Here is a 25,068-nt window from a genome sequence, read left to right as displayed (position 1 = left end):
TGGGGACCAGGGTGTACTAGTGTGTAACTGTGTTACATTCACTTTGGAAGAGATGAATCAGAGTTGATTCTGCAAGATTTGCAGTGTGGATGACATGGACAACAAAGGCTCTGTAGATGTCCAGCCAAAACTGTATAGGTGAGCAGAGAGGCTATCCCTAGTTATACTGTAAAGATATTGCTACATTATAAAGAAGAGCTGAAGGCCTCAGTCTCCTCAACAAAGGACTTGGGAGCAGAGTATAGATGGGGAATCCCTGTGTGGGAGCAGACCAGGGCTCCCAGTGGGTCTCTTCATGCCCATTGCTGCAGAAAGGCTCAGCTCCACACCTTCCCATCACTCTCCGGGAGTGGCCACAACATCTTGGCTGGGGTCTGGTCTCGAAACGTCCTCCAGTTAAGCAAACATTGGAGAGAGGCCCGCGTCTCCTTCTGTTTTTAAAGCCACTAGAAGAATTTTTTAAAGTATATGTTTGCAATGCATCATAAATACATTCATCCTGGGGAATTGATACATATACATATCACATCTTGATCCTTTTTACTTTCCCTTTCTTCTATTAACCATTATTATTTTTTCAAAAGAAGAAAGGCAAACAGGATTACTTGAGCCAGTTTCTATTTTCAAATATTTACATTAACAAAATAGTACTTTTCAACATGCAAAGTGGCATAATTGTGTCACTCACAGAGCTAACTACAGGCCTTGGAAACAATCATGATCCAAAGTGCACTAAAGTTAACGTGGTCCCCTGGGGTGTGCAGTGATGGCAAAAGCTGGGTTGGGAACAGTGTCAGCTGTCTTTGAGGCCTCTCGTGAATTAGCAGAATGCGTGACACGAGTTGAGCAGGCCTCCTGGCTCCCCCGTGATACTCCCTGTCATACAGAAAAAGACAAATTCTGCTGTTGCTGGGCGAGATTCCCATAGGCCCATGTGTCCCTCTCTTTCTGTCCTTTCTAGAACATACGTTGTTTTTTAAAAAAATCAACGTCAACTGACTTTGAAAGTCAAAAAATGCTTTCTTATCCTAAAAGCAAAAGGAAAATGAAGCAAACATTATGGGCGGGCCTGAATCACTGATCCTTGATATGTACACAGTAATAACCCTTATCAACTGCTCCAGTTACCCGTGCTAAAGAGAGGACTCCAGAAATAAACAACTTATAAGTTTTAAATGACTTTTATTGTAGTATGTTGTTAGAATTGTTCTATTTTATTATTGGTTGTTGTTAATGTCTTATTGTGACTAACATAAAATTAAACATTTTCATAGGTATGTGTAGGAAAAAACATAGCATATGTTGTCCACTGGGTCTTGTTACATATCTGTCATGGATAAGGGGGGACCGTGCATTCTTCAGTTGCTCTCATAACTGCCCTGGGATGGTGAAAGCATTATCCATTCTGTTTGTGTATCAATTAAATTATTTGTCCAAGAGCACGCAGCAATCCACGATTAGAACCCTGAGCCTTGGACTGTGAGGCCCCAGCTCTCTCCAGCCTTCAAGTATGGCCATGCCATGAAGCCTCAGGAAGCCCAGGAGGAGGCCACTGAGACTGGAGGGGCCCGGGCAGCCACTCTCCTCCATGCCCATGTGGTATAGGGCACATTTGGGCTGCCCTGCATCTCTGCTGTTTCCTTCTCTTCCTGTTTCTTCTCCTGGCTAGCTTGTCCCTACTCTGCTTCTTGCTTATGATACTTATTTTTCCATCTACAGCAAAACAGTTCACATCAAGGTAATTGATGATGAGGCGTATGAGAAAAACAAGAATTACTTCATTGAGATGATGGGCCCCCGCATGGTGGATATGAGTTTTCAGAAAGGTGTAGTACCCTGTCCTCCACACTAACATTAACATTCTTTTATCCTCTTCTGTTTCTTTCTTTCTCCAATCTGTTTCTCTCTACTCCTTGTGTCTTCTACCTCTCTGATCCACTTTTTCTGTTCTCTTTTTCTCTTGCTTTCTTTTACATCTCCCTCTCCTCTCTCCAATTTCTGCTCCCAGCTCTGTCCTAACACCTGCCAACCTGTCACATGGTATCCATAAGAGGAATGCTCAAGACCCAATGGCAGTGTTTGGGCAGGGGGGAATAAGGAGAGAGAGAGAGAGAGAGAGAGAGAGAGAGAGAGAGAGAGAGAGCCTACAACCTAGAATATGGTACATGAAACTCTCAGCTTAGTATACAGTAAAGAAAAAGCCAGCTAACATAGAACCAGGGCAGCACTAGGGAACAGATCCAGTGCAGATTTCCACAGGGCCATTATTCCCAGGGATAAGCTTATAGTCCCACGAAGTTGAAAATCAGTGTATTTGAATCATGGTTCATCCCTCTCCAAAAAACAGGCCTCAGGAGTCATCTTATCCGCATCCCTACTATCAAGGCTTATTTCTGTCCCAGGCCTTGACAACTGAAGATACAGGTTTGAGTTCTAGGTTTCAGTCAAAGACCTACCTGTCTTACTCTACTGTCCCTGTGAAGAGCACCTTCGCAGGGTGTGGAAGCAGAGTTAGAATAGTGTGAGAGAAGACTCTGACCTCAGGACCAGCTTTCTAGCAAGTCCATAGGACTTCTCAGAATGGACGGAGGTGGCACCTCCAACATAAGTGGCCTTGTTCACCCCATAGCCTCCTGTCCTGGAGAGACTATCCTATTGAGGGAGCTGCTAGTTTGGAGGCAATGTCCCTTGGCTGAACCATCATTCATGTTCCTCTAGTCCAGGGCCATGGGTCCAGAGCACCCTGTTCTCATTCCACTGCAGTGTCCCTGTGGCATGAAGGATGATACATCTTATAGACATCCCTGGTGTCCCACATCTAGGGCCTCAGTAATCAGTGAGCTTTGCCTTCTGTCTGCTGAGCACGGTATAAGAGGTATCCAAGAAACATCCAAAAGGTGGCTCAAAAAAGTACTTGTAAAATACACACACACCACAAATACACAAGTCCTGTGCCCAACAAACCAGTTTACTATTTTATTGATACCAAAGCAGAGCTTGTCTTCAAAATGATTAGGAAAATCACAGCATCTGAGGAAGCCATTTATTCATGGACTTTGTCCTTTGAGAGTGTTTTTCACACACACACACTTAAAACAGAAAATAACCCCAGATCACTCATAGGATCTGCCAGCCACCACTGGATGAAGGACCAGGAGAAACCACCACACAGCAACCCCTCCATATGGCCATAGCCTGAACCAACAGAAAGCCAGGCCTCGGAGAGCAGTGACTTTCAAAAAACTGCTTCCCTGGGTTTGTGAAAAACACTACGGTCTGTTAAGATGAGCAACAACCTCCATCACTTTGTGAACTAGCATTTCAGAACCCAGCCAGGGACAATGATTAATACTTATTTCTACCACTGAAGCCTGCTATGAGACAAAGCATGAGAAAAAGATTAGAAGTCCGCCTCCCTTCTTCTTCCCTCCTCTCTCTCTATCTCTCTAGTTTTCCTTCCTCATAAATGCTTTCCATTCAATTTTCTTTATGAGGCTCATGTGAGAAGTGGGTACAGACACAAAGAAGGGACTCAAGCCCTGTGTTCCACTGATACATTTCCTGTTCCAAAGGGCTCTGGGTCATTCCCAGTGGGCAGATAGTTTACATGTTGCCCAAAGAAATGCCAGTGTTACCATGTGACACCCAATGGAATGTGCTGCCCAATGTACTTCTTACTAACCATCAGCAGGATCTAAAATAACTCCTCCCCACCATCACCCCCAATCTTCCTTCCCATTCCTTTCCTGTCCTCCTGCCTCCTTTCCTTTGCCCACCTGTCCTTACCTCCTGGCTCCCTTTCCCTCTCACCCATAAGAACACTGATGACCAAGAAGACCAGAAAAGCTAAGACTATTTTTCATATGAGAACAACACAATCCACCATAGTCCTGTCAAAGACCACCATGGCGGGACGGGGCTGCATGTGCCAAGTGTGGTGCGGAATGATTTTAAAGGCTGTGCTCCAGCTGACGAACCAACCTGCCTACCCAGTCGACACACTCTCTCTCTTGTTGTCCCTACAGGAAAACCATAAGGGTTAAAATAGTAGATGAGGAGGAATACGAAAGGCAAGAGAATTTCTTCATTGTCCTTGGTGAACCGAAATGGATGGAACGTGGAATATCAGGTGTGAGATTCTTTAAAACCAAACCACAACCAAAAGAAAAGAGAAAGAAAAAAATTATAAACTGGCAAATAATAAAAAAGAAAAACCAACTCTATTATTTCTCCCCCCTTTTCTTCTCCTTCTCCTCCTTTCTCCTTTTGACCAACAAACTTTTTTATTCTCTTCCCTCCTGTATTCTCGCTCTCACCCTGTTTCGGTATCATCTCTGCCTTTTTAGTAGTAGTTTATTTCCAAATTCCTCCTTTTTCAGCACTGTAGCCTCAACTCCTTGTTACCCCCAACGAGTTACTTCTGTGTTTCACTACGATTGTCCAATTACTACTATCCTCTGCACTTCCCCCCATCCTGTACCCCTCTACAGTAACTTATAAATGTGAAAGCTCATTGGTGGGAGGGGAGGAGAGGAGAGGAAAAAGAAAGGAATGTAATGTGTTGCATGCCTGTGCCCCTTCTCTGCCTTTGGCCTCTGCCACTCCTCATTCTCTAGCTGGGATTCAATGTTGAATGGTTGGGGATGAAGTGGGGATCCATGCTGCTGTGATGCTTTGACAGTTTTCCAGTGCATTCCTCAACCTCTCTTGAATGCTTGGCAAGCTATCCACTTGCAGAGTGGTCCATAGGCTCCTCTGCCCTTCATGGAGGTAAGTGTGTTATCCAGCTATTTTCCAGTTGAGGAGACCACAGCATGAGGAGGAATGCCAGCCAGTTGTCAGAGGCCACAGCTTCTGAGAGCTCTCTGAGAGAGAGAGTAGGCTCCTGAAGGGGGTCCTGCAACCTGGAATCCTGAGCTATTCATTGTCCCTTTAGCACCCCATCTACCCTATCCTGCCCTTCTTCATGGTCCAGGGCAAGGTACCTTATTCAGGTTACTTTAAGATAATGCAACCTCCACAACTGAGAGTCTGCAAGAGGAAAGAAGTGACTGCAGGTATAAAAATTCCCCTCTAGCTAATGGGCACCAGGGGTAAAAAAAGTAAGAAAGAACTGACACTGGACAGGCCCAGAGTATTGCCTTGTGAGCTTTCCAATGGAAATGACTCTGCAAGATGTTGGTGCTGATCGCTGAGAGACAGCTATCGGAGGCCGCTGATGGGTAGTTCATGGACACCTGCCTTTGCTCGGCATCTGCGAGTGAAGATACTGCTCAGAGCCCAAGAGACCCTTCCTTCCACACTAGAGAAGTGGCTCTCTCTCCTTCCTTAAGACATGCATCTCAACATAGCTGTCGGTGGTTCATCCCTAAGGAACTGGTTATTTTGCAACCAGGGCACAAGTAAGGAAGGATTTCTTCTCTTGAAGAAAATTATTGGAAACCACTAATTTGAAAGTATTGGAAGAACAAATATGGGAATGGGAGAGATTGCTCTTGGGATATACCAAAAGGACCTTCATGCTCCTCTTCAGGAGAGAGATACTGCTGAGAGCCTCATGGAGAACAGAGCAGTGAAATCTACCTGTTTATCTGAAAGGTTATCATTCTACAACTACTTCACATCTACATGGCAGGGAGCAGCATAAAGCTGGCACATCTAAGAGATTCTGCAAAGACACTTCAAAGGCTCCTCTACAGGTCTTCTTAGATTTGTCTGTTTGGTCAGTTCTTATCATCTGCTGGAGACTACCTGCAGAGCTGAGCTGTTCTCGTCCCATACTGGTTTGAATATATCTGCTGCTGGGAGGGCAAAAACCCTCTCCATTTCCATTGCTCCCCTTCTTCTTGCCTACTTAATTAGATGTTGCCGTCAGCCTGATGACTAAAGAATGTCAGAAGAAAGTACCTCTTGTTCCATTTCTTCTCAAATTGTATTCCAGCCAATCTTCCAGTTCCCGCCACTATGAATATTCTCAGAAGTTGTCTTAGCACCTGCCCTACCTCATTCCCACCTTGCTTGTGCATTTACTCTGCATCTTCATGACTGGTTGGAAAGAGTAGGCCATCGGAAGCTAGCATCATCAATTTCCATGATCCCCACTACTTAGGTGCAGATGAAAGCACTGCAAAGATGGGAGAAAACAATTAGAAGTCCATACATGCTTTCATTCTACTAGTAAAAAGGGTCATTTCTGCATCTCCTAAATCCCTACCAAAACATCAGGACAGAGAGTGACTTCAGGTAAGCGCTGTGCTCTTCAAGAGACCTGGCCAATTTTGAACACCCCTTTTGAGGAAACCTTTCTTTATTTGAGCTGAATTATTTTTTCAAGCAGATGTTAGCAAATCCCTGGTAAGTCTAGTCTTGTGGGAGAGAGTAGATGAGAACACAAGGATTTCAGCAAGCTATCTGTATGATATAACCCCATATCTTCTGAAGGAATCAAGATGCCAAGATGGAAACCACCCATAAGAAATGTTAATTTCCCAGGCTCCCGCCTTGTGGTCTAGGGGGTTAATTTTTAGTTTCTGTAATTCTTCCCAGAAATTGGCATCAGACCATAAGGTAAAAGGTCATAAAACCTGATTGTGTAGACTCAGAATCAAATGAAAACCCATCCTGATTTGCAGAATTCCCTGCTGTTCTCAGAGTGAGAGACAGTACTGTGGAAATTGTTTTTCATTATCACTGCTGCATGGGAGAGCCTTAATTCAGAGCAACATAGTCTCCACATGGTCAAAATGACAATTGTATTTTTTTTTTAAGACTGGATGTGAAATGGGAAACTCTATTCTTGGCAAACAAAACAGACTTCAGAGGTGATATGAAAAGCTCTGGACAATCCTGGGTAGGGAAAAAGGGGAGCAATGAATAGAAAATACAGTTGCCCTAGAGTGGAATAAGTCCAGGAGCCTAGAAGTAGACTTCTGAGAGCAGCATCGTTGGGCTGTTGGGTCTTGCCCTGGATACTGGAAATCTTAGGTTGGGAAAGGAAAACCCTGTTGCCAAATAATGGGGTCTATTTATTCTCTTTCCACATCCAGGGGCTCATCCTTATAAGTTCAAGGTACTTTCTAATTATTCATAGAGCTACATTCTTTCCTGCTTGCTCCTGGAGTATAGAAACACAGATAAATGACTCTCACCTGACCCTGTAGATCAATACTGGGGGAAATTCATCTCTGGCTTCTCTTGTCAGCAGCAGCAGAAAAAACACCCTCAAAGTATTGTGTCACTCTGTTGGCCTATCTGGATCTCACAGACCTGTATATAACTGCATAGCAGGAAAGAAATCTCAGGTTCATGGAGATGGTGACCAGAGAATGATGCAATTCTAGCTGACTGCAGGCCTTTTCACTGTCCTGGGCATAAGCCAAGTGAAAACCAGGGCATCTGGACATTTTTGGAGCACCCATCCTTGATTGGCCAGAGGTGCACTAATCTATTGGGATCTTCAATCTAAACTGGTCTTGGGGGCTAGGAGGGAAACTGCCATGCAGACCCATAGAAGGAAAAGACTGAATGAGCTCTCTTGCCATTGATACACTACTTGTCTGTCTGCTGTCTGTCTGTCTATCTATCTACCATCATCTATCTGTCTGTATCTATCATCTGTCTATCTTTCTATCATCTATCTCAGTGTAGTGAAGAGATACATTGACCCATCTCCTCCTTGGAATTCTAGATAGAAGATATGAGAAGAAATCAACTGCCGTTCACCTGTTTATGTGCCACAAAGATTCTGAGTCCACAAGCGTCTTCAGTGGCTATAATACGAGATTATGGAACCTAGGCCTAAATTGTATTCCTGGAGATTCCAAGAAAAAAATCTCAGAACCCCACACTCATATACTCATACTTTTTTCTTGTCCATCTCCACCTATCACCAACTATAACAGGGCTACATAACAGGGTATTTCCAGACTTTATCTGAAGTGCTAAGGAGTGAGAGGCTTTACTAATGCAATCAATATGAAAATGTGGTGTGCAACAAGAATTCTTTTTAACCCAGAAGTCTAAAAGAGTTTGGCATAAATACATATTCAGGGGCTAGGGAGAACCTGTGTTGAGTATATCTTTGACTCAGTTTTCCAGTACATCCATTTAGGAATCTTGCATCTGTCATCTCCCATCTCTATATAGCTCTTGGTGTGAAAGTTTCTCCATTCCATTATATCTGAATTCTGATTTTGCTTGCCCTTTCTGGAACAGAAAGACCACTACCCAGAGATGCAGCATTATAAGGTCTACAGAAAGACAACCACCAAAATACATAGCAAAAAACAAATCTTTATTCAACAATGAAGTTCAGAGACTTTGCAAGGGACTGGTGACATGAAACAGTAGGAGTCTGTGGCTTTGAGCGCTGGGATATATCTATAAAAATGACAGAGGCCATTCAAGGGAAACACTCTGCAGGATTCCCCTTTTCACTAAATCATTCCTTTAAGGGAAATCAACATTCTGCCCAGAATAGCAATACCATTTGTAGCCATGAAAACATGGGCACTGCGACGCAGAGCACCATCTGATTGTGAAGTTAGGAATAGGAGTCATAGAGTCCACTCTTGCACACTACTAGCTGGTGCCTGGCACTCCCATTCAAGCCCTATGGTCATGCTTTGCCACTGATAAGCCAGCTACTCTAGCAGGGCTGCAACTTCCTTAGTCTCATGACAACTAGATTCTCACTCCTTATCAGAATGAATCATGAGAGACCAACTCAGACTCTGTCCCACCCACTTGGTTCCTCCATCCTCATTCCTCCATCCCTAGCTCTCAGGGTTACAGGGAAGGTATGAGAATAATGCTCCTAACTGCTCAGTGGCCTTGCCAGCTGCTTACACATCTTGCTGCTTCTACTACTATGCATGCTAGAAATGCTGCTTTTTGCATGTTTTTCTGAGCTCTTGCCTACTAAGCTCACTGCTGGCTTCTGTGCCAGCAACCACAAAGCCTGGAGGTGCTTTCAAGATGGGACCTTAATGTTATTTCCTTTTCTTCCCCTTGTCTGGTATCCATTTGCAAACAGCGCTCCTGTTATCTCCAGGTAAGAGGTGTCTCCCCTCTTTTTTAGTGGTTTAAGATCAATGTCCTTTAATTTACTTAATAATAACTATAGGTTCAAGTTAACCTGACAAGTTCTCCCAAGGACTGGGAGACTTGTTTCCCCTACATGAACTAATTGTCAGAAAATAGACAACTCCTTGAGTGTCATTTCTCTGACTGGATATTTCTGGGATATATAGCTGGTTCTCTCTAGGATCAGGGACCAAGAAGATAAATGAAACTTATCAAGAAACTAGTGGGTCCTAGACTTAAGACCTGCATAAGACATAGAATTAAGACCTGCATTTTAATTCATCTGCAACTTATGTTTTGGGGAAAAAAACAGTGACAGCCAGATCTGGAATCTTTTAACAGGATAGTAATGAGATTTTCAAGAAAGTACTGATCTCAGGAGATTCAAGGGAAAATAATAACAAGAGCTGCTGTAAGAACATGAAAAGCAAGTTTTAAAGAATCTGGAACTTTACTACTTCTGGAGATCTTCTATTTCATCACAGATGAAACCTGAAGTGCTATAATTTTAGTTATTTGGCAGATTCTTAAAGGCACAGGTGCCATAAACAACAAGAAGGGAGGTGGAGGAAATGTTCTGGCTAGAAATAGACATTTTAAAGAATTTATTTTAGAGGGATTCTCATGCAGAATCTAGATTCTGTGTAGCATATACACCTACTTTGAGACTATGTTTGCATGCATAGAAACCAATCACAAACAATATCCAACTTCATGAGCAGATAGGAAAGCATTTTCCCATATCTGACAATACTATAACTCTTGATGCAGACAGAGTAGGTGCTACAAGACAGTTTCAGTATATTTTAAAAGAATATCTTATATTTCATCATTTTTTTGAACATAGAAAAAAAGTTAAGGTCATTTAAGAGGAAAATCTCTTGCAGGGTTCATTGGTGTTCAGAGTCACCTACAGCCTCCCCGCTGAGCTCAGGAGGAGGCAGTGTACAGAGTGAGTGAGGACATCTGCCTCTTTGCAGCCTCAAGTGAAAAGTGTAGGTGACTCCTAGATTTTCCTTTGGTGGAAAAAAACTAACTCCAGTTTTTTTGCTTTTTGATTCCTTTTTAAACCAACAAGACAAGGGCCACACCCAGCCCTGTGTTCTTCACTCTTCTCCCAGGGTATTGATCTTACTTACAGCCCTGGGCCTTTCTTCACCTCACTCATCTTCTTGCATGAGAAGAGACTTAGTTTTCTTTGTTCCAGCTGACACCTCCACCCCACCCCACACACAGACATGCATACACATACACAAAAGGTTGTGATTTAAGCTTCTTTATAGTTTTCACACATTTTCAGATGTCAATAAAAGCTAAAGCGAGGGTTGTGTTTTCTAGATCTTTCAATCTGTAAACCTTTAATTTAGGGGAACTTGATTAGGTTTTAATTCTACTGGGAATCTCAAATCTTTATTTTTAACTTTTCTAGGCAGATAGGCCAACATAACTAACAACAGCTCATAGTAAAAGACAGAAAATAAATATATTTCTCCTGAGCTACCCAATCAAGTTCAGGGGCTTTGGCATGAGAGCCCTGGTTGTATCACCCCACCTCTTTGTGAGGGTGTATGCACATATTCGCAACATATCCCTGTCAGGCCTGGCAAGCTCTTTGTTCTTCCAATATTTGTTCAGTCTTCCATTCTCTTCATATTCTCTCTCTCTCTCTCTCTCTCTTCCGCTCTCTCCCTCTCTTTCTATCTCTCTCCCCCTCCTTTTTCCTCCCTCCCTAGTCCTAGAACTGAGAGTTTGTTTAGTCAGTCTACATGTCAAGATCACCTGTCATTTATCCTCTTTACTTGCAATTCTAAGGAGTTACATGATCAGAGTCACCGTAATTTTAGGTTTGAGATATAGTATTCTTTCAAGAAATTAACTTAATCTGAATTTAAAGCTACCAGCATTACAAAAATAGAAAAAGGCAGAAGTTCCTGCCAAATAAGACACTAAATCAGAGTTTATGCAAAAGCATGTGAAATCAGTGAATTAGCAGATATACACAGAGTGCCTCTGTGAGACTATGGGAATCCAAAAATTGGTTATTTGTCAAAGAGATTTTTGCAGAAAGCTAGATGGAAAAAGTGATTGTTACCACAGAGGTGGACAGGTCAGTAGGTAGATCAATATCCTGCCAGATGGATGTAGTGCTAGATTGATAGCTAGTCAAGAGGTTAGACTGGTGCATTTATATGTCACTGGAGAGCTCATTATATTGGATAAGGTTCTTGTGACACATGAAAAGTGTGACATAGGGGGAGCCAGGGAAGGAAGAGTGGAATGACACTGTCACTGCCAAGATGGGCATTGTTATGGTGCCAAAACCTGCATGTAGAGGAAAAGACTACTCCATTCTTTTAAGGAATCTCTGTATCTTTTTCTAAGGGCTTTTTTCCAGAGTGCCTTGTAGTCTGGTTTCCAGATTTACTGGCTTCATACATAGCCAGAACTGTAGATGCACTCAGATTTACCTTCAGAACCAACTAATCAGAGAATCAGAGTCAATGAACTAAGCAAAGTTAGGTGGCTAGAGGGTATCTGCTGACCTTGAGAAATAGTTGTTTCCAAAAGTGGCTACCAATGCTGAAGAGGGGGTAGCACCACGGACAGCTCCCCGCCAGTTTGGGATTTTCTCCTAAGCTTGGTGCCAGAAACACTGAGTTAAAAAAAAAAAACAACAGTGAGCTCAGACCCTGAACATTCTCATCCCATTTTCATTCAGCTCAACTGAGAAAATCATTATATAAAATACAAGATTCTCTGTCTGGTAACTTACACCCTTGGCTTACACACTTTGCAGTGAATTCCTTTCATTGCAACCTCAAGAGCTTGAGTCTCACCCCTCCCCTCACTTCACTAATTCCCCTGGTAGAAGGAAAAGAAGACCTTCTTGGCCTCTGACCCATTTTGTCCTTGAGATTATCCAAGGACTAGAGGATTCCTCTGGGAGGTTTACTGTGTGGAATGAAAGCAATTAAGGAGCCGAATAAAAGAATTAATTGCATGTGAGAATGTGGACTTGGATGGGAAGATGTTTAAATGAGCTCTGAAAGAAACAGCCTGGCAAAAGCGATTTTCTAATCAAAGGAGAATAAAAAGATTCAATCTCTATTTCACTCTAATCCAGAAAACATGTCTCACAGCAAAGTGGTCTTAAAATGGACTCACCAGCTGAAGCAGAAAAAGTATCTATCTGTTCAACATGAGAAGGGACCATTGGCAAGTGAGTCAAGATGCTGAGGGACACAGAGAATGCCTCAAGAGAAAGTAAAGGAAGAACTTTCTTTTATTTTGGTTTTTGAACAAGTATTTGTGTTCCAGAAGAAATGTACCTGATTGGTACAGAAATCCTGAGATCTCTTATTGATATAGCATGAATTTTTTTTGGCGGGGCGGGGGGATATCTTCCAAGTTTCTCATTGTAAGGATTATATTCACTTGTATGAAATGTAGATATCCCTGGAAGTATCCCCTTTGCTCCTTTATAGAGAGGACAGCACCAACAATGCTGAAAACAAATGTTAATGTCCACCAATAGACATTACTTTTCAATAAATGTGCCTCCAAAAACTGTTACATAAAGTGGTTGGCCAGCCAATCAGGTCCAACCATTCAAAATAATTAAAGGTCAAGAGAGTTGGCTTTTCTTCATAGTGGCCCAATATCTCACTGAATTACTTGGGAATTTCACTTGATGCTGCATTTTCTCGAGGGGTCTTTGGGTTGGATTTCCCATGCACGCAAACGACAGAAAAACAGAATGCTTGCCCCAGGCCTACAAGGACCCTTTCCAAGTCTAATGGTCATAATGTGTTCACCCTGCAAAGTAAGTGGCACCAAATAATGCACAGAGTCTTCATTCCCAAGACATTTGCTTTGTATCCATTGCCCATGGATACATTGCCCATAACCAGAACTTTAGATTTCGGGGGAATCAAAATGGTACTAAAGCTAGTCTGACTTTCTTTTGTTGCAGAGGTGACAGACAGGAAGCTGACTATGGAGGAAGAGGAGGCCAAGAGGATAGCAGAAATGGGAAAGCCAGTATTGGGTGAACACCCCAAACTAGAGGTCATCATTGAAGAATCCTATGAGTTCAAGGTCAGGCCACTAGTGAGATCTAATTGAATAATAGATTAATTTGTGTGATGGGGGCAGAAGACCTGAAGTTTGTTCAGGTTCATCACTGGATATGTGAAGTTAAAACTGAAGAAATCACTTACCCACCCCAAGTCTGTTTCCCCACCTGTAACATGTTACAAATAGCGGGGGCCATTTGTATGCTAGGAATATTGTGAAGAAAAAATAACATAGGATACCCTAGATGTATCATCACAATTTTTAACTGCATTTTTAAGACGAATATACTAAAACTCACTACTGCAGAGCAAGAATTATCGACATCATATCCTTATTCTCTATTTCATTACTCTCAATATCCAATGTCATAAACCACAACCAAAGAAATGAGATTGTCCCAGAGCATAGCATAACTTTCAGAACCCCTGGAATGCAGGGTATCTTTCATTCCTTTGAAGCACCAAGTCTTCATTGGTTCTGAGCATTCTAACCTCATGATTCCAAGTTTTTCTTTCCTGCCAGACTACAGTGGACAAACTGATCAAGAAGACAAACCTGGCCATGGTTGTAGGGACCCATTCCTGGAGGGACCAGTTCATGGAGGCAATCACTGTCAGTGCGGGTAAGAAGGGTCTCAAGATAACATTGCTGGGAAAAGCAGGAAGTCCCCAAGAGGAAAGAGCAGGGACCTATCAGGGGCTCACCAGTCCTGGAAGAGTGCTGTGTCCAATATTCCTGGCTCTAGTACTAGATGTTCAACTATTTCACTAAGTCACATTGGAAGAGAATTGTGGGTTAACAAAAGAATTGTGGGTTAATTGTGGGTATATCTGGCTCCAAAACCTGATTCTGCTCTGTGTACTAGAGCAATTATCTTCTCTGTTCCCCATGCCCTTATCCAGAATGGGAGCTATAGCTACCTTTCTTAGAAAAGTAGAAAGATACAGTCAGGTATAAAATATGTATGCAATAAATTCTGGTCTCCATCATTCCTGTCTCTCATTAACTTGGTTTCTTTCTTCTTTACAATGGGGGGATTCTGATTTAGAGTTGTGGGGGTCAGGACTTTGCCAAATGATTTGCACTGACTCTCACAAATCTCTACCCTGGATAATTCCAAATCTCTCCTGTATCAGGACAGGTCCCTCCACAGTGGCCCAGCACAGTGCGGGTCCCAGAGGCCTGCAGATATGTTGGAATGGGATTGGATGGCCAGCCCTATATTACCCAACAACAACACTGAGGCCTCCTTGTACTGCTGAGCACTACTGGCCTTGTGTTTTTTTCATGAGGTTTTGTTGTCATAGCAACCCGCAGGGTCACATCCCCAATGCCCCAGAGCCAGAGCAAAGCACAGCCAGGAAGAAAGATTTGTTACTGCTGCTGCTGCTGCCCTACTTTCACATCAGTCCTTCTAGTGACCCCTCTGATGACCCGAAACTGTGTCTCTCAAGGGACGGTAAATGAAATGTAGGCCACATAACCTAACAAACTCCTTTTAGAACTGAGGGAACTAAGGCTGAGAAACAACAGAAAAATATACCCCCGTTACAGATTTTCTTAATATCAAAGCTGGAATTAGAACCCAGATTCCTGACTTCTGCTCTTTTGAAACCAGCTTCTGCCTGTTATGAAAAAGCATCACAGAGGCTGCCCTTGACAGCGTGCCAGGGAGCCTCTGCACAATCTCTCCTTCTGGGCCACTGAATGGGTACCTCTGCCCGTGTTGCTTGGCAGGGACAGTCAGGTCCCAGTCCCACTGTGTCTCATGGGAGATTTGGAGGATGGCACTGACTCGTGCATGGTCTGAAATGACAGCCATCCCTCTGGGGATGGATAATGACCAAAATCAAGATGCTATTGCAGCACCCAGATCATAAAACTCAAGAGGAGCCCTGTTGGCATCCAGTGAAGAACAAGCACACAGGCAATTGGGGGTTTTGTTTTGCTTTGTTGCCTAGGCAGTAATACACAGCCTGTATGGCCTCCTTTCTTTCTCCTCCACTCTCTGTTCTTCTCATGTTCTCCTGACCCATCTCTTAATCTCTGTCTCTCTACCTTGTTATCCTGCCCTCTCTTTCTCACACTCACTTGGTTCCATGCATTCAGACTGGCCAATAACCAAATTGTTTTCCATTGCCATTTTCAGCTCTTTTTTAGTACCCATGCCCTGTGCCTTATCAGCTACCCAAAGTGAGCTGAGGGCCATGACACCTGTGCACTGGGCTAGACTTGACTTCCTTATGCATGAGGAGAGTCTGACATTGCTGTTCTTCCTTGGCCTTCTTATCTTGTCTTCAGCAGGGGATGAGGATGAAGAGGAATCAGGGGAGGAGAGGCTGCCGTCCTGCTTTGACTACGTCATGCATTTCCTGACCGTCTTCTGGAAGGTGCTGTTTGCCTGTGTGCCCCCGACAGAGTACTGCCACGGCTGGGCCTGCTTCGTTGTCTCCATCCTCATCATTGGCATGCTCACCGCCATCATCGGGGACCTGGCCTCCCACTTCGGCTGCACCATTGGTCTCAAGGATTCAGTCACAGCTGTTGTTTTTGTTGCATTTGGCACCTCTGTGCCAGGTGAGAGTGAAAGGTGCTCTGTCTTGTAAAGAGGGTGTTACCAGTTCAAATGATCCCTTCACTCTGCCTCATCTTCATCATCATCTCAGATTTGCACTTACGAGAGCCTCCGCTCTTACGGTGAACAAAAGTCAAAGGGATTACTGATGTTAATAATAACAAACATTTCCTAGGTGCATTGAAGTGACAGACACTGTGTATGCTAAACAACTTACATGTTCAATCCCTGCGATACTCACCCAAATTCTATTAAATAGGGTGAGTCATTATCCCACATGACAGATGAGAAACTGAAGTCCACGGAGGTGAGCCTACCTTCCCAGTCAGTGATCCAATTTCTTAATCTATACATTATATTAATTGATGGGACAAAATATGTGGATACTGTTCTTCCACTTATCGCTGACAATCTCTGAGAGGCTAAAGATTAGCCTGCTTGAAGATGTCACTGCAGAAATACTACATGCATTCTTGGCCTCCTCTGCTTGTATGGACACCTGTGAGAACAATGTGTCTCCTAGGAGGATGGGCAAAGGAAGCTTAGTGAGATTTGTCCTTTCCCGTGATGCATTACATACTTTTTATTTTCTCCTAAGCATCCAGAGACAAAAGGAATAGGCATTAATTAATTCACTTATAAGATAAATATTTACTGAGCTCCACTTATGTTTCATACAGTCTTATGCTAGTTGCTAGGATTATTCTGAGAAGCAAGACAAACATGTTCCCTTTTCCACCACAAGTTTATAATTTAATGAAGGAAAGCACACTTGGATACTTTAATTAAAAATCATCTTGATGATTCCATGAAGAAAAACTTTAAAACAGGAAGATATGGGCAAAACCAGGGTCAGGGATGGCTTCTGAGTTATATGGAAGCTGGGCCTGAGTGACAAGTTGGAGTTAGCACGTGCAGAGAGCTTCTTGCCAGGTTCCTAGCTTAATTCACTTGTAGTCTCCAGTGCATCTAAGACCGGAACTCCTACCAGCTCCATCTGCCCTAAGGAGAAGCAAAAGGCATCTTCTCGTGGGAGGTTGGGGAGGCGCATGCTGGCTGGACCAAGGGAAACCCTTCCTGTAAAAAAAGCACATACCTTCTGGAGAGTAACTGAATCTATGTCCCACTCTAAGGAAACATCTTCCCCAAACCCTAGCACAGGTGGGATTATATGTTCATTAGTGTGCAAAAGGTTTGGCTATCAGAGAAAGGAATCAAATGATAAGAAATTAGGTGGATGATGTAGGGAAGGTTTTGTGGATGTGATACCCTATGATCACTGTTCTCCCAACCTTTGGTGGAAAGGAGCAGATATGGGAAAAGAATAAATGTGGGAAGAAATAACAGAGGATCAGAAGCAAAAATGCAAGGTCATGAGCAAGGAAGGATGGTTTTCTCAGGAGATCTGAGAAAATGGGCAATGATGAGGGAAGTCAGGACAAACTGAGCAAGGAGATGGCTTGGAAAATGTCCAAGTCCTGGCAATTGGTCCAGAAAACAACTGACAACATTTGGGAATTTGGGAAGGTTAAGCTATGGTCTGTGCATCTGTTTTCATAGCTTTGGTTGAAGCTCTCTGGATGTAGGTCAATGGTATAGAAAAACATTTATATCAGGTTCTAGGATGAAGTCTTTTGCCAACTTCCTTTGTGTCCTTGGGTAAATTCTTTGCTCCTGATTTTCCTTGACTGTAATATAAAAAGGTTGAGCTGGGTATTCCTGATGATCCTCCCTGTCCCTGTAATCCGTACCAGGACCTACAGTCAAATATCCTTCCAGGTCCTGTGATCCCTATACTAACTACAACGAGCTCACCCTACATGAACCCATGGTGGTCCTCTAGATGTCCTCTGCCCCCAGACATCAATACCCAATCCTGAGTCCATAGGTATTGCTCAGTCACCATCAGTGTTGTGAGTACATGTGCCACCCAACAGCTACGATCAGGCACCTACTCTAGGCAGCTTCCAGAGATGTCAGAGTTCCCTGGGAAGAGATTATGAAATGGCAAACTCCCTTACTGAAAAAAGGTAGTCAAAAGAAAACAAGAAGCCCCCTTGTTAAGTATCAGGACCAGAGTGGCTCTTAGGGATCTTCCGGATTCCTGCAAATGAGAAACAGGAAGCCCAGACCAGTAATGTGAGTGCCCCATTAGTGGCAGAGTTGGTAGTGGCCTCTTAGCTCTTATGCTAAGCTGCCTTTTGGTCATACGTGAAGATAAACTCCACAACTTGGCCTCCTGCCAGCTCCCATTTGTCTCTGTTTTTTCCAGATACGTTTGCCAGCAAAGCTGCTGCCCTCCAGGATGTGTACGCAGACGCCTCCATTGGCAACGTTACAGGCAGCAACGCTGTCAATGTCTTCCTGGGAATTGGCCTGGCCTGGTCCGTGGCCGCCATCTACTGGGCCCTGCAGGGACAGGAGTTCCATGTGTCAGCGGGCACGCTGGCCTTCTCAGTCACCCTTTTCACCATCTTTGCATTTGTCTGCATCAGTGTGCTCTTGTACCGACGGCGGCCACACCTGGGCGGGGAGCTTGGTGGCCCTCGTGGCTGCAAGCTTGCTACGACGTGGCTCTTCGTGAGCCTGTGGCTCCTCTACATACTCTTTGCCACACTGGAGGCCTATTGCTACATTAAGGGGTTCTGAGTCACAGAACAAGGCCTCCAGCGGGACAGGCCTCAGACTTCTCCTAGGAGAAGGGCACTTCCCCACCAGTGACCATTCCAGGTTGAGCAGCCCTGGAGAGGCAACATCAGGGCTCAAGCCCCAGGGACTTCACCTGCCCTGGCAGTGCACTGGAACAAGTCCTAATCAAACAGTCAGACTGAGGAGACATCCACCTTCCAAAGTATTTCCTTAAATATAAATCAACAACAGCAACAAATCCACTTCTACCCCATCCTCCCGCACATGTCCCAAACCCACAGCAAAGGTCAGACAGACTCTTTTTCCTCCTTCTATTTTGCCTTCTAGTTGTTCCCTTGCCTCTAGTTTCTTTGGGGGCAGGGCTTCTCCCATCTGTCCAATGTGATGCAACATGATTCTCTCATTCAGCTTGGCAAGGAGTGAAAATGAATCCTGCCTGTGTGGCTAGTTTGGAGTTCTCTTTTTCATTGTGACCATTATTGTGGTTGCTTTTATTTTTCCACAAGGTTTTTCTTATCTTGTCTTTTCTTCCAGAAGTTAGGGACAAAGGTGCCATAAAGGAGCTCCAAGTCTGAGCCAGCAGATGGGGCATGGGTTTTCAGGCACACATACTCTCACTCTTAGGAGGTCACAGCTATTACTTGGCTCAATAAGATCCTATCATTTCTCTCTTTTTTTCTCTAAGCTCTTTGGAGGACTGATGATGCTTAGGTGAAGTAAGCTCAACTTGGGGAGCAAGAGGAGCTTTATTTGCTTGCATTGAAATCAAGTCAAAAACAAGCAATGGTCCTCCTTGTCCACATCTTTCCATTCTATATGCCTTGTTTCAGTGTTTTAGGTGCATCCTCCTGCAGAAAGTCCCACCAAATGGGTACTTATGGGACAAAAGTTGGAATAGTACATGATGGCAAAAGGCAGCTGAGCAAACAACGGGATAGACATGCCTTCTCAAATATCTCTGGCTTTGCATGTGAGGCAGGAGAGAAGAGGTGTCCAACCAGTGAAATCTTTAAGGGAAAAGACTATGCAGTATTGAAAATGTCAGTGTTTCTGAGAAATGTCAGCTTCACCACCACCTCGCTTCCTTATGCACCACACTAAGAGGGCTGACTATATTTCTTGAAGTAATGCAAGAATTTAGAGATTTATAAGAAAACAAGGGGATTCTTCCACCTCTCCTGGTCCTGAGGCCAGATGTGAAAGAATTTTCACAAGATAGGAACTGGAATTCCTCATTTATTCCATGTTCCTGCTTGTTTTTAACCTTCATGAAGCACTTTTTCCAGATAGTGGGGTATCTCCCCCCCACCAAGAAGAATCTTAGTCACTGTAATCCCACGGAGTGTAGAAAAAGAGACTGACATGCCCTATGGACCTTTTCCCAGTGGATTTTTGAAAGGACCTGGCTTTAAAACACACAAACACAAATAAACACACATATGACATCACCACGAAACTACCCACAGAATTTTAGGCTTTCTTCATTGACATGAATACATTTTCTAAGGGGAAAAATAAAAACAAACTGTTTAATTTTAAACACATTTTTTAAGAAAAAAATAACTAAAAAAGAAACAGTGCTGGTGTCATAAGCTATGTTGACAGTTGCCAGTGGAAATATTGAGTTGGTTTAAAAAAAAAAATAAAAGCTCTACTTATATCTCTCTACATACAGCTTGCTTCTCTTCTGTTTCTTCAGTGAATGGTCCAGGGGTCTACCCTGGTTCTCTTCTGAAGCAGATGTGACTGAGGAGAAGGTTCGATCTCCTTTCACACTCAGGCACCAATGAACCAGACATGGTACTTCCTTTTTCTTGGTACTGGGGTTCAAACTCAGGACCCTGTGCCTGCAAGGCAGACGGCAGAACCACTGAGCCTAACCCCCGGCCCAACATGGTACTTTTTAAACAACAATATTTCAGAGAAATGCCACCTGACAAAACCTGGACTTGAAGAAGCTGGAGTACATAAGTAGCAAGAACTATGATGATAAAGAGGAAAGAGTTTTTTGTTTTAGAAAGGAAGAATGGAATGGGATTCTAGCTAGGAAACCAGTGCCCATATTTATTTCCAACAAACATGTATTCAACATCTGTCATTCATTCAACAAACATATTTTGCACAACTTGCAGGTATTGAGCTGCATTCTGGTAACACAAACAAGAGTAAGATATAGTTTCTGACTGCAAGAAACTCCTGGTGTCTGCGGGGGAGGGGTAAAACTTGTTTTAATCAGTGCTCTTTGAGTTATAAGACACGAACTGATTATAGCCCAGCAGTCACCAGCCCTAATACTCATTCATTACCTCACTTCTCACACCTAACTGGAGCTTCCCTTCTTTTATGTCTGAATGTAAATTCTCAACTGAGAGAATACAGCCATTTCCCTATTCCCAGACGGCCAGTTGCAGAAACAAAAACCTTTGTAGGAGGCTGTCTTGGTCGCTCGGTGCCTATGGATTGTTTTGTGTGCATTGAGTATCTACTACTGGCTCAAACAACTTGGGTAAAGAAAGGAGGGTGGGGGGGTCACACTGTGTGTACAGTGACCCTTCCCAACACTAAATAATGGGAAGGAGCTTGCAAAAGAGTTTACAAACACCAAGCTACAAGCCAAAGTGGCTATTCTATGTCATCAGTGCTCTAAGAGCAGCCATGGTGATACAATGGAAAGAAACGTGAACTCAACCTAGGGGAATTGGGAAAGACCTTACAAGAAAGTAATGCTTAAGTAGGATTTTAAAAGACAAATACATAGTGATTTCCTCTGGTGAAAGGGCTTTATATTGAAGGACAGCCACTGAAGGAATGGCATGCTCAAAGGCACAGGGTGAAACTGGATATGGTGGGTCACAGAATGACAGTAGTTGGCACTGCTAGAGTATAGAGTTCAAGAGGGAAAAGTAGGTGAACCTGAACTGTGGTCTACTTGGGTGATTGAGAAGTTTCAGGCTAAAGAATTGTTATCGGCTTATATTGAAGGTGTTTATCTACTTTTTCTCTCTAGACTATGCATTTTTAGTTCTTGCCTAAGCTTAAACCTCTGGCCAAAAATGAGGCTGAGAAAGCAGCATCAGGAACACGAGTACTTCCTTGGAAGTGTTTAACTAGAGAGCAACAGGATTTATAAGTAAAATAAAAGAACAACAAAAAGAGCAGGCAGGAAGAAAGCCTTGGCTCAAGGCTCTTTTTTTTTTTTTTTTGCCAGCCACGAAGTTGAAAATTAGAAAATGCCTTTTAGGGCTGGGGCTGTAGGTCAGCAGCACCTCAACTGCCTGGCAGGTGCGAGGTCCTGAATTTGATCCCCGGTACCAAGAAAAAAAAATGCCTTTTAGTTGATTAAATAATAGGTCCCAAATCATGAAATCCATTTGTGCCTATCTCTTTCCCTCTCGGAATCATTTCTGGACAATCCAGATGTCAGGCGTTATCAAGAAAGAAGCTGGGATGAACCACAGAGAATGCGGAGGAGGTTGAAGGGAGCAGCCTAGGAACCTGAAGACCTGAGTAGCCTAGATGCCACCAGCAACTACTTCTGTGAACTTGAGCCGATCCTTCTGCTGGATCACAGTGACAGCCTTGGAAGCCAATTATTTCTCACTTCAATATTAAGACTCTAGAATACATACTCAAATTGTGTGTATGTGTGTACATGAGTATTTGCATATGGTCACATGATAAAACTGCCTGACAACCTTGACTGACCTAATATTGCAGATGTGCCTTTGCAGTGCCTCGGCTCTATGGCCTGTATATTAATCAGTATAAAAAGACTGCCAGCCTTTGCCTTTGTTTCCCAAGGGGCTTCCTCTGTTCAGTTTCGCTTACAGCCCACATTCATTTTCAGCACCTTCTACTGACTGAGGCACAATATTCCCGTTCTTTTGTCTCACTTATTCTTTTCTTTTTTCATTAAGTTTATTGGTACATTTTAGATATACAATACAGTTACATTCATCGTTGGGATCTTGTACCTTTACATGATTCCTCTTGGTTCTTATTTTTTCCCCATTTCCCTGCCCTCTCTTCACCCCCTCCACTCTTCCCTATTTACAACGACTTTGTTTTCATTTTTACCTTTTCTCATATTTTTTCTTTTTCCCTACACCTCCCACTTCCCCTACTCCTTTAGACCTTTTCTTCCTATTTCACATTATCAATTATACCACTTGAACCTTATCTACACTTTTAGTTTTTCACACCAGAGAAACTATTTGGTATTTACACATTTATGTCCTACTTATTTCACTTAAGAGTATGGCCTCAATGTGCATCCATTTAGCTATAAATATCTCTAGTTTCTCATTCTTTATGGCTGAGTAGTACTCCACTTTCTAGAAAAACCACATCTTCTTTATCCAGTCTCCAGTTGGTGGACACTTGGGCTGTTTCCAAGCTTTAGCTATTACAAACTGTGCCGCTATAAACATGGGTGTGCATATATCACTGTGGTATGATTCTTTTAATTCTTTTGGGAAGATACCCAGCAGGGGAATAGCTGGGTCAAATGGAACCTCTAGCCCTAGTTCTTTGAGGTATCTCCATACTGATTTCCACAGTGGTTGCACCAGTTTGCACTCCCACCAGCAAGGGAGCAGGGTTCCTTTCTTCCCACACTCCCACCACCATTTGTTATTGCTTGATTTCTTGATGGCAGCCATTCTTTCTGGAGTGAGGTGGAATCTCAGTGTTGTTTTCATCTCCAACTCTCGAATGACCAGTGATGTTGAACATTTTTTCATATGTTTATTTGCTGCTTTTATTTGTTTGTCTGAGAAACGACTGTTCATTTCAGATGCCCATTTTTGAATCAGGTTTTTACAGTTGGGCAGTCTGATTTTTTTGAGTTCTTTATATATGCTAGATAGTAGATCTTTGTCTGAGGAACAGCTGGTAAAAATTTTTTCCCACATTGTAGGTTGTCTCTTAGCTCTGTTGGTGGTTTCTCTTGCAGTGCAGAAGCTTTTTTTTTTTTTTTTTAGTACTGGGGATTGAACTTGGGACCTTGCACTTGCAAGGCAGGCAATAGAACCACTGAGCTAAATCCCCTGCCCACAGAAGATTTTTAATAAGATGAGAACCCAGTTGATGATTCTTTGCGCAAGTTCCCGTGCTACTGAAGATTTGTTCATAAAATCTTTTCCTATGCCAATGTGTCTCACTTATTCTTAGGGTTATATTAGATGCTATAATAAAACAACCCCGATATTTCACTGGCTCAGCAAGAAAATAGTTTATTTCTCACTTATGTAATAATCCAGTGAGAATGTTCTTGGTCAGCAGGTGACTTTCTTCTTCTCGATGGTTCAGAGACTCAACTTCTTTCTATTTTGTAACTGCCACTTCCTGGAGAAGCAGATGGGAAGAAAATTAGAGAAAGTGCAGGCATTTCTAATAGCCTTGACTTCAAAGTAATCCTCATCCCTTTTGCTCATATTCTATTAGTAAAAGCTGGCCTCTTTAACCCACCCAAATGCAAAGAAAATGAAAATACAGTTCTTATCTGGGAAGCCCCTCCCCAGTGACCACTCTATTCTACAAAAGAATGAATGTTTTAGAGATGTTTGTGTCTGCCGTGATTGCTTTGTGGTTCAGAATTGATATTTTAATATCAGTGACCAAGAGCAAACTGACCTGTGTCTATATGGTCCCCAAAACCTTTCATGTACATGTGTTTGATAAGAACCACAAAAGGTAGATATTATCATTTCACCAATAAAGTTTTGAGAAGTTAGATGATTGCCCAGGAGCACACAGAAAGTGTCAGGCACAAATGCAGGTCTTCTGATTCCAAATTCTGCTCAGATGATGTTTATCCCAGAATACCATGACCTCTTGTGACAAACACCGGAACATGCAATGACAGAAGATTGGGATTGCAGGGCCTGGGTCTAGTCAGCGAGAGAGTCCCACAGAGAGGCTGCCGGTGTCCAGGAAGGGAAGGTAAAAGAAGCCAGCCAGGAGCAATTCTCTCATTCTCCAATGGTTGCCCTCTCCTCTGCTTAGTCTCTATGTTCGCTGAGTGAGGAGCTCTCCTGTTGGGGCATATAGATGGGCTGATGTACCAATAAGAGCCAAAGGAAGACTGGGAACATTTCCTTGTGATAAAATGACTTGGATTGAGGAGTCTAATTACTGAGAGTTAATGACGGAACATCATCTGGCCCCAGGGAGGGATGGTTCAAAAGACATCTTGGGAAAGAGCATCCAAAATAAAAATACTCCCATGTTATGTGGTATGGAATTTTTGGAAGAGAACAGGGTTGGGGGTTAGTGTCTTAGTCCATTTTATGTTGCTGTAACAAAATACTGGAGGCCTGATGGTACTTTTTTTTTTTTTAAAGTTTATTTAGCTCACGGTTCTGGAGGTCCAAGATCATGGCATTGGCACTTGTTCAGCCTCTATGGAAGTCTTGTGTGGCATCAGAACATGCCCAGAAATGGCAAAAGAAGTGAGCATGTGTGCAAGGAATAAGCATGGATGAGAGACAGTAGGAAAAAAGAAGCCGACCCACTTTATACAACCCACTCTCACAAAAAACCATCTGGTTCTCACAAGAGCTGCATTAAACTTTTGTGAGGGTGCAGCACCCATAACCTAATGACCTCTTCAAGGCACGGCCAATTCCCAACACCATTACACTGGGGACCAAGCCTTAACATAAGACTTGGCCAAGACAAGC

General features: G+C 43.1%; 1 protein-coding gene across 12 annotated transcripts in view; it reads left to right on the top strand.

Annotated features, from left to right (window-relative positions):
- Positions 1-20,053, top strand: part of Slc8a3 (solute carrier family 8 member A3) — a 144,875-nt gene extending 124,822 nt beyond the window's left edge. For 4 of the 12 annotated variants that reach the window (XM_087195329.1, XM_087195328.1, XM_021247149.2 and 1 more), the window contains 6 exons: positions 4,026-4,129; positions 9,035-9,052; positions 13,058-13,182; positions 13,684-13,783; positions 15,463-15,738; positions 18,009-20,053. In XM_087195329.1, the coding sequence (XP_087051455.1) occupies positions 4,026-4,129; positions 9,035-9,052; positions 13,058-13,182; positions 13,684-13,783; positions 15,463-15,738; positions 18,009-18,385 (1,000 nt within the window). In that variant the 3' untranslated portion in view covers positions 18,386-20,053. Of the gene's footprint in view, positions 1-1,719; positions 1,827-4,025; positions 4,130-9,034; positions 9,053-13,057; positions 13,183-13,683; positions 13,784-15,462; positions 15,739-18,008 lie in introns of those variants that run through there. The other 8 variants (XM_021247159.2, XM_087195332.1, XM_013067497.3 and 5 more) reach the window with 7 other exon arrangements.
- The last annotated feature ends 5,015 nt before the right edge of the window (positions 20,054-25,068 follow it).

Source organism: Heterocephalus glaber, unplaced genomic scaffold, assembly GCF_053883595.1.
Source record: "Heterocephalus glaber isolate CG9 unplaced genomic scaffold, H.glaber_assembly_v1.0 deba00001608, whole genome shotgun sequence".
In the NCBI taxonomy this organism is placed as follows: domain Eukaryota; kingdom Metazoa; phylum Chordata; class Mammalia; order Rodentia; family Bathyergidae; genus Heterocephalus; species Heterocephalus glaber.
The sequence above is the reverse complement of the archived record's forward strand: the minus strand, read 5'-3'. Positions and strand labels throughout refer to the sequence as shown.